Source organism: Halyomorpha halys, unplaced genomic scaffold (genome assembly GCF_000696795.3).
Source record: "Halyomorpha halys isolate HHAL.00 unplaced genomic scaffold, Hhal_1.1 Scaffold29.1, whole genome shotgun sequence".
Taxonomy (NCBI): Eukaryota; Metazoa; Arthropoda; class Insecta; order Hemiptera; family Pentatomidae; genus Halyomorpha; species Halyomorpha halys.
Genome location: NW_027115892.1, coordinates 550,770 through 561,527, shown reverse-complemented (window position 1 = coordinate 561,527; position 10,758 = coordinate 550,770). Strand labels below are relative to the sequence as shown.

Genomic DNA, 10,758 nt, shown 5'->3' with positions numbered 1-10,758 from the left:
AGCCCACTCTATCCCCCACGTGTGAGGGGTAGAGCAGAGCTCAAGAGATCCCAGCGCATCCCTCTCGCCGCATCACTGGTAATGAGCCAGTGGAGAGAAATACTTTTAACATTAAGTACTGAAAGATACTTAATTTCGAGTAAATATTTTCTGAGTTTCTTTCCTTGGGAAGTTATTACACCTTCATTTAAATATACATTATTTATTACATATTTCCAACATTCATGTTTAGGAGTTTTCACTTTAAACAGTAACAAAGTGTTATTCAATCTACTTATTATTTCTATGTACAAAATTCATTATGATTAAAAAATTATTTAATTTTTTTAAATAACCATATATCCGATTTTCCTAAATCTATCAAACAGTTAAACACATATCAACTATATTATTTAACTATCTTTTACGCTCTCAGAAGACGCCAAATCATACAGCACCGAAATATGAAAATAACTTTTAAAAAAATGGATCATACTAGTCTTAAAATTATTCGTAACGAGTAACCTGTATCTAGTGGCAAGTTGCAGTGATAATCAGAACTAGTCATTATACTCAAATTATATTACATATATTCAAAATAATTGTTTATACACTAATATATTTAGTATAGGACACTAATTTAGTGTAGGACACTAATATGTTTAGAGTTAGGACCTCTAATCATAGTTATAATATTATATTAACCATTAATAAATAGATTATATAAGAGACATATAGAAGAGCAATTGCACTCAATAAATCGCTACAGTCAAGGATTCCCACTCTGAAGCTTTGTGACAAAACATGAACCATTATATGTGTCGTTCCGAAGCCAATGTGGTTAAGTGCAGAACACAAAAATTTAGAAAATTAATGTTTCTTGATACATTAATTTTTTTTAATTCTTGGTTTATTAATTTGATCAGAAAAGTATATAAAGTCTGTTTTCTAAGTGTAAGCTCTTCAAAAAACCAAGATGTATATAGGATGTGTAAATAAAAGTATTTATTGGAACAATGACAGCATCTTAAAAATTTTAGTGCTTATTATCTTTTGGCAGCTGAAAAAAATAAAAAATTTATATAAAAATATTACAATAATATTTATTGTCATAAGTATTATGCTTATTCATCATAATAAATATCTTCTTCTTCCGACTTATTTAAGTGTAAATTAAATTTAATAACCTCACGATGTCTCTTTTTTTCTTTAAAAATTGTTCTGCAATGGGTTGAGTTATATTTTTTTTATATCAATTACATGAAAGGTTGATACCTCGTCAAAATTATATTTGAACTTAATGCTGCTTGAGGTTGACTTTCCTAGTTTTATCCATTGCATATATATGACTGTTAGTCCACTTTTTCTGTTTCTGCTGATTTTCTCTGTTGTAATCACATCTTCCTATGATTTTGTGAAAACTAAATCTTGTCGATTCATTTCGACAACGCTGAAAGAGTTCGTTCTTTTACTATTTGTATTATATGACACTAGTCACAAGGATTATAAATATACTATATTAAGGATTATAAATTTTTTTTTTTTTACATACGCTTCTATAACTGAAAAATCAGCGTCATTGGGCAAATAACTGTGCCCACATAATAAAAAGTTTTAAGCTCAATTGATTCAGCTTTTATATCTTCGCTCTGAACTAATTTCACTAAACTTAACACAGTTTTTTTTATTTCCATTCTGTCCTGAACATGAATATGAATACATTATAATTTTTAGAAAATGTATTTAATGTTTTTTATAACACGATAATTTTCACAAACACTTCAATGTAATATTTTCATGTTTTAACCAATGTTTAGATATTTCAAATTAAAAGAAAGTACGTACATATAACTCGAACAATGCTAAATAGTAGAAGTAACAGTTACAGTTACTATGAATTTGTTGTTATTCAATGTTACCAACAAATATTGAAAAAAGAAGAATAAATTAATTTTCATTTCAAAGTTTAGTTAAAAATATTGATAAAAGGTGGACTTATTCACTATGGCTTCTGAAATTATTATACAATACTAGAAAAAAGGAAGCAACGAGCAAATCCTTTAATAATTAAGAAGAATTAAAATTTTCAAAAATCAGAAAATATCAAAAAATGGACTTAACCGCATTGGCTTCTGAGCGACTCATATATGAAGCATGACTAGCATTAAATTTATTATCGGATATCGGGTTTTCCGGATATTCTGAAGAGATTCTGACTTACTCTGCGATTTTCTAAAAATCAACCATATATTGTTGATGAACACGAATAGATTTTTGAGTTCAAATAAGTCATATCCACTCATAACCTAAGTAAAAATAGGTATATATAAGGTAACATATGTAAATAGATTGTTTACTTACCATCCGGTACATTCTCCTGCATTTGGCATTTGTTAAAACTCGCAATCTTAAAGGCTAATCGATCATCGATTTGGGACTAAAAAATAAATAACATCCAATGAAAAATGTAAAATGAGTAAACTGTGCAACAAAAACTAACAAATTATATTTTTGTTATTTTAAAGATTTTTTAAAAAAATTTATTTATTGACATTTACAACTGTATCTACATTAAATCTAGTCAATATCATACAACTACACATTGGTAGAACTCTAATAATATTTCTACTTTAGAAGGTATAGAAGCCATCTTCTTTTCAGGCGTCTTGGAGGATTGTCGAGAATGAAAGAGGAAGCAAGGTTAGAAAATTGTGGGTTTGATGGTTAGGGAGTTTATAATGAAAGGATTGATACTTGATTCGGACTAGATAAATCAATAAACCAATCGGGTTACATATGGAACATTAAGATCTTTATGTATGATTTTATTTGTGACAAAGTAAGGATTATTGAAGATTTTACGAAGGATTTTGGATTGTAAGGATTGGATACGAGAGGAATTCCAAGGTTTAGTAGAGCTCCAAAGTTCAACTCCCTATGTCCAGATAGGCCTTATTATAGCCATGTAGATCAGTCTTTAATAATGGAATGGAAGTATAGACCGTTTGTCCAGTAAGTGTTGAAATAGTCGGAATCGACGTACAGGTCTTGTGAGAGAATTTTAAAATTACTAATTGCATAATAGTAGGTTACGTAATTCCAAGGATTTATATTTTGGTGTTGAATATGTTCAAGAATACGTAATATATTTTTAAAAATATAAAATTAAATAAAAATAAACACCTTTATGATAAAAAGATATTTCACATGAATTAAAAATATTGACACATAAGATGTTGGCACCATAACTTTGAAAATACTATAAAATAATTTATTTCTACTTTTACAGATAGTGATTACAAGCTATTACTCTCCTTGTTTTTCGTAAATCTACTAACAACTCTTATCTCGTGAAGTAATTTAATTATAAGTCTTGCTACTTTACAATTTGAGATATAGTGATACTCTTTTTTTAAAAAAAGAATTTGTATTTTTAAATAAGTAAACATAATAAGAAGGAACACAAAATATACAATTAGAAACAAAAGGAAACCTTAACACTATTATAAAATTAAATTAATTGAACAAAAGATAAAAAACGTCTTATTTCACTGGTGATTGGTTGCCCCGGTTATGGTTGTTCTGAGTGGATATTCTCGTGGAAGTACATCGACAAAAGGGACGTACGTCCGCCCACCTTGTCCTCTTGCCGGATGAGTTGAAGAAGTAATAAGTGATATTAGATGAGTTTAAAAGTAAAAAATTATCTGGCATAATTGTATTAGTCAATGAAATTGTACCAAATACAAACTACAAGATCAATAGTATTAGTTTGTACTTTATTATTAAACAGGGCCCAGGTAAATGGAACACTGCATAACTTATAATTTTAAGATTCTAAAACCTGACATCTTATCGTTTTTGGCAAAAATATACCTAAAGATTATCGAAAATAGAATAGTTTATTTGCATATTAAAAGAAATTACAGTGTAAAAATTTAAGTTAACTGGGTGTAAACCTTCCACGTCTTTTAACTGGTTATATTGGCTAAGTCTCGACATATTCTACTCAATAGAGAGCAACTAGACTTAACCAATTTAACCGCATAAAAGACTTCCCGAGGATGGTTTACACCAATTTAACTTAATCTCTAGGCGATTGGAATTGCCAAGTTTTTTTACGACCACCGAATTCAGGTATTGTTATTCAATGGATTTCAATTTGCCCAGATCATCACTTGAAAATTCGTCTTCGTGTTCTCCTCTACTCTGAGCTATATTCATGAGCAAAGATATTTAAGGGGCATATAAAAAACCTGGTGTGACAGCTACGTTTTTGAGAAAATAGACTGACCTGAAGTGCCACTTTATACAATCAATTTTTCACATTTTTTTTTCTAATTTCTCGAAAATGACTCTAATGATTTTGGTGAAACTCTTCATGTCAATGTAGAATTAAATGCCCGTTAACATCAGATAGGCATTATACCCACTGAAATTGTTTGACGGTGTTTAAATAAAAAAAAATTTTTTAAATCTTCCGCTAAAGTATCTGTTGCGGCCAACATATGGTCCACAAATCGATAGTTGGAACATGTGATTTGTATTAACGTCAAAAACAAAACAACTTCTCTTTATTGTTTTTTAAACTAAAAAATAGACAGACACCTTCTTAACGTCTCACTGCATACACATATCTTCTCCATTTTCTTCTCACTACGCACTCGTAGTTGCCAGCATTCTGGCCATCTTCGCCAGCTAAATCATCTTAGCCACGGCGGGCGGACTTCTTCAACTCATCCTCCAAGAGGACAAGGTGGGCGGACGTACGTCCCTTTTGTCGATCTACTTCCACGAGAATATCCACTCAGAACAACCATTACCGGGGTCCCACCAATCACCGGTGAAATAAGACTTTTTTTATATTTTGTTTTAATTAATTTAATTTTATAATAGTGTTAAGCTTTCCTTTTGTTTTTAATTGTATATTTTGTGTTCCTTCTTATTATGTTTACTTATTTAAAAATACAAAAATAACAAAATTCGACTATTCTTTTCTTTTGACGGTTGGGCTAGTAAAGGTTCCTTTCGAACCCCTACGCGCCGTAACAGTATCCTTAATTTTGATTATTTGAAAAAATATACAATTCTCATTGTAAACAATATAGACATCCAAAATATTAAATAAAGGAGAAAAAAGAAAAAAAAGAGATATCCAATTTTAACGGGAAATCTAAGAGCTCCTTCATGATTGCATTGCGGTTCGTTATGTTTTGTTAAAATGTTGTATTCTTCGTAGGAACAGAATTTATATTCGTTATTCTCCCTTCAAGATATTTTAAAATATGAATTTTCATAATGGAAAAAAAAGTTTGTTCAGATGTTCATTAGATTTGTTTTTCCATAATCACAAAAATAACGATAACACCCACCTATCTTCAAAAAATTTGAGGACGTAAGTAGACTAGTTTGTGAATGCTTAAGATAAGTGGTGCACGCAATGCACCATTGCGAATTTATGCAATGATAATGAAATGGACCACATTTTTTAAATTCAACAAATAATAAAAAATGAATGATACGATAAAATAATAATTTATCCTAAATTTCAAGACAAGAAAAAACTGTTTTTAGAAACATAATACATATAACAACTTTTACTATATAGTTAAATAAACCATTTACAATTCTATTAAAGTTTTTATAAGTTTTCTATTTAAATATAGAGGTATTCTAATTCTCATAGATTTTATCCAAGAACAGAACTTTTGTAGTGAATATTACAAGGTAATCATTATTGTATAAATCATAATGAAACAAATTTAAAATTGAATTAATAAAAAAATATCAAATAGGGTCCCAAAATAAAAATATAAAAAACCCTCTTATGTATATATATTTACAAACAGATATGAAACAAATGCGAAATATTTTTAAGAATTCTATGGTACTACTTGGCGGTAAGATTTCAAGCTAACAGTAATGAAGGCTAGAAATTCGGGCCGAAACGTTGGCACGATTAAATAAGTTACTTCTACTTATTTGTGTTATATTTTGACCCCTCCCCCCCCCAACCATCTTTTCCTCGTATTTAACAAATAATAAAAAATTATTTTTCAAAATATTTATTTTACATTTTTTTTCGCCAGCAAATATGTTTGAAAACGGCCGATTTCAACCATATTTGCCTTCGCAACAAGACAATTTTTCTAGGTTACCAGAAAAATTATTTTTAAATCTACAAGCCATTGTGTTCTCCTTCAGACTATATCAGTTCATCTTGGCTTCTTTAACAATGTAGCTTCATTTAATAAAGAAAACTAGGATTTTTTTTTTTTACAGAACACCAACAGTGTATGAAATAGTTTACTCTGAAGATTAAGATATGCTAATGCCACTAAGATGGATAAATATGACCTCAATTAAAATACAGCTGGGAAAATAAAATTGTTAAGCAACTGCACATGTACTTCCATGAGTCGTCCGTTTAAAATTAATTTATGTGTGACTGCGGTTAAGGAAAAAATCAATTTTGGATAATGGCCATTGGGCCGAAACGTTGCAAAAATATATATTTTTATAAAACTAATATTTTTTTATTATTTTATATTAAAATAAAAAAAATAAAAAAACATGATGGTTTAAAGTGATTTATGATTCCCTTAATCTTTTTTATTTTTATTAATTTCACTTAACTACATAGGCCTTACAAGGAGGGGATAAGTGGCCTTTTCCCTTATTTCAGCATACGCACCACCAAGATAGGAAATTACCATATAAATTAATAATTACCAAAATAAATTCACTAAATATTAATGTTTCGTTTTTTGGAAAAAAAAAATCTTGCTTTTTGAAAAACTGCATCTCGGGAACTAGTGAATGTATCATATGTATGTATAAAAATGGGTTCATATTTTTAAAAATTTCTCATCTCTAAATGATACCATATTAGGATTTTTTTTAGTTTTGTAGGCAGTTTTAAGGATATAGAGCTCCGAATAAAAAAATAATATTTTGAAACAACCGCAATTTTTTTCATTAATTTTGACTAGTAACTAAATAAAGTTTTTATTACACTGTTTAATGCCGGATAATCTGCACCGGCGTTTTTTTTTTTTTTTTTTTTTTCCTGACCTTCTAGAAAATTATTAAAATCAATAAATATATACAAACAGAAGGAAAAGTATATATACAGACAAATAGATATCTTGGATTGCCAGTGTGGCACTCTGCACCGGCGAAAACAGCCAGAGCGATATATGGACTGGCTTTATTATTCGCATTGCGAGAGGACTCTACCTCATAATAAATTTATAATACGTTACAAATCATCTAATTTCATTACGATAGAATTTTAAAAAAAATAGTTTATCGACAACAACGTAAAAAAAAAAAAACAAAGGAAAATTTGACTTATTGTTCATATATACTCGTGCTTAATCCGTTCAGCTCTTAACACGTACATTGGAGTAATTCTTAAATTTTTTTATGCAATATTATTTATTTTTTTACAAAGTATATTGGAAATGCAAAGCATATACTTTGCAATAAATGGTCTATATAAAATAATGATGATAAGCTGACTTTTCGTATGTGCAAATACGTTTAGCAAGAGACAAATCAATTTTTATTTTCTCTATGATCATTTATATTTTATACCTTTGATATTTATAAAAATTTTCAATAACTTTAGAAACATTAGTGTCATTGTTTTATTCTCTATTTCATCCTTAATACACTGATTTTAGAATTATGTAAGTATTGTATTTTTGGTGTGGTTTTTATAGTAAAATCGTAAAATCGGCCGGTTGTCATCACATGATTAATTTTTCCACTATAAAAGAATAAAATCTTTTTTTTATTTATTGATAGATATTACAATCTGCCACACAGTTGTGGACAATAGGTAATAGTGATGAATGATCACATTCATACTAAAATAAGAATAAAAATAAATAAATAAATTTAAAAAAAAATCTCTCTTAAAATATATACAAACAGAAGGACAAACAAAATGAACATAATCCAACTATGTGTATGAAAAAACAAATAAATAAAATAACATAATGATAAAATAATATAATCTCTAACTACATTTACACTCTTATATGCAATGTTTACACTATCGATCTGAGGATCCCAGGAGCCCACTCTATCCCCCACGTGTGAGGGGTAGAGCAGAGCTCGAAAGATCCCAGCGCATCCTCTCACCGCATCACTGGTAGTGAGCCAGTGGAGGCAGAGCAAGTATCATCACATAGGCACCTCTTTTTCGCCCGTCACTTAAAGGGTTAAAGTAATCTGAAATTGGGGTGAACTAACTTTTTTCTCTCCTGAATTCTTGTATCATTTGTCGACATTAGGAGAAGTAACAGTCTTAAGTTACTTCTCAAGAACGCCAGTGATTTGTGGTGTGGGTAAAGATACATATGCAGATCTATCTATTTTATTGATTTATTTTAATATAATCAATATTTATTGATACATTATACTAATGTGAACGAGTTATTTTCTATGCTTTTACCCAGTATCATGTATTTATAGCATAATGACAATTTTCAGACGCAAGTTTTGGTTACCATATTTACGGTATAACATATTAACCGTTCAGCTTATAATGAATAAAGATTTTTACTTTTTTTCAAAATCCCTTTCGAAAGAGATAATTATGGCTCTGTATAGATTGTCAATATTATCTTAGGTCTGTAAAATCTATGAAGAATATCTTGTAAAACGAAAACCTCCAGCTACTCACCCCGATAGCTCCCAAGACACAGGCAGTCAACACCAACAAGCACTTCTGAACCATTTTGGTTATTTTCATGAGCTGTGGACTCAAAGTGCATTCCCTCTATTTATACTCCTCCCCCCCACTCAAGGTTTTTGCTAATGGCTGAATAATCTTCAACGAGATTAACAGTATTTTTAAGGTACGTTAAGGTGTATCAATGCACGCCGTTGTTTTCATTGATTGCTCAGGTGTACTACCTAAATTTTCACTTGTACAGCTGTGTAATCTAACTTTCATGATTTTGGCCGATCTTAATATTTTGCTGAAACCGGAAATTATCTCCGTTTTCTTCTACCACGTAAAGATTTTTCGCAAGTTCATGATATCTAGTTCTAGTTTTATAGCACAAAATAACAACAAAATCTTTCATTCAGCAGCGGGTAATACTCAATATACCATTTTTATTTTTTTATGGTTTTAAAATTACGTAAAAATATACCAAATGGCACAATCGGACTCTTCTAGTTCAATTAGAATAAGGGACAAAAGACAATGCATGTTTTAATATACATTTGAAATTATAGCAAAGGTTTGCTTTATTGTGTTCATCATAATAACAGGAAAATCACCTTTTTTGACTTTTGTGTTTGGTCAAAGTATAAACAGTTAATTTTGCTTTCAAACTGATCTAGAAAAATGTGCAAACAAAGTAACTCTCTCCGCCATCAGAAAACTTTCAATTTTTTGTTTTTGTTAGTGATTTGATAAGAGAGTAATAAATTAGAATATGAAGCAGGTTTTTTATTTTATCTTATACTTAATTTATAATAGTATTTTTTTTTTATTAATTTTATTTTCTGTATATATTTTTACGTAACTCTCCTTAAGAAGGAGGAAATGGCGGTTCTAGGCCCTAAACAAGACGTTAAAACCTAGGGTCCAAAGTCCTAAAATGCTCCTCATTTTTAGGGCCCAAAATCGCCATTCCCTCCTAGTTTCTTATTTTTTGTTTAAATTAAATAAAATGCCATATTTGCTTGTTTATATTATATATTATCACAGGTTGACTATAAGAAGTTATTGAATTTCGTTGCACATTTTTCTGGATCAACTTCAAACCTTTATTAATCGTTTATAAGTAAACCAAATTAAAATATTTTGGCATGTCTGGTATCCAGGTCTGCTCTATAAACTTCGACAATTCCTTCCCACTACATATTTTCTTTTAATCTGCTCCTACCTCTCTGATAGAACATTTAAAGTATACCATAACCTAGCCTACTCACCTCTCTTTTCTCAGTCCGCCGGTGTTCCTCAAGGTAGTATCTTAGGTCCCCATTATTTATACGGCTTAAACAGCTGACATCCCAACCTGTAGACCTGTGTTATTATTGATTTTATTCGGAAGTTTATAAACATGATATTAACTAATTTAATTTAAGCATACATCTCTTTAGTAAGTACAACATATACCCCGAATATTTAAAATATATTTAAGGAGGGTTGCAAAGTGAGAGTGATTGATACCAAATATTTCAAGAATTTGGTTTCCTTTTTCAGATTCACTTGTTATAAAACTATGATTATATGAATTGAAAATTGAACCAAATAATTGTTGACAGGATATTTCTGGAATATTTGAAATTTAGTGCTTTCTCTTTCAATTTGAAATTCCTCATTTGTAAGATAATTAATATGTTGTTAATTTATAAAACAAAATCGCATTTAAATAGCATTTTGATGATACTTGGTAGCATGGGCGTTGGTACAAAAATTTATTGGATGCGAAGAAATCCTTAAGTTCCCAACTATACAGGTTGGAGCATTAGAAAATGTTGTTATTTTCGCAACCCTTTTGGACTTAAACACTTTTACTTACTCCTTCATAATAGATAACATTGCTCCATTTACGTAAAAATTTTACTATTGTTTGCAAGCCATGTTCAAATGCAATCTAATTTTTTCTTTAAGATTTTCGACTCAAATATTTTGGATCCCTTAACCTGAATTTTGAATAACCTTCTACATTAGCCTGTTCCTCAGATCCATATATTCTCTTAGGCCGTATTCCATTCTTCCATTCTTTAGAAGGATTCCAACACATTGTC

The 10,758-nt window shown here is 29.7% G+C and overlaps 2 protein-coding genes across 2 annotated transcripts in view; one reads left to right on the top strand and one right to left on the bottom strand.

The window, feature by feature from the left end:
• LOC136797135 (uncharacterized) overlaps positions 1–8,783 on the bottom strand; it is a 21,664-nt gene extending 12,881 nt beyond the window's left edge. The window contains exons 1-2 of the mRNA XM_067052852.1: positions 8,675–8,783; positions 2,341–2,416 (exon numbers count right to left, since the gene is read on the bottom strand). Coding sequence (XP_066908953.1) covers positions 2,341–2,416; positions 8,675–8,743 — 145 coding nt within the window. The 5' untranslated portion in view covers positions 8,744–8,783. The remainder of the gene's footprint in view (positions 1–2,340; positions 2,417–8,674) is intronic.
• Positions 1–10,758, top strand: part of LOC136797136 (odorant receptor 30a-like) — a 42,506-nt gene that overhangs the window by 24,043 nt on the left and 7,705 nt on the right. The window lies entirely within an intron of this gene.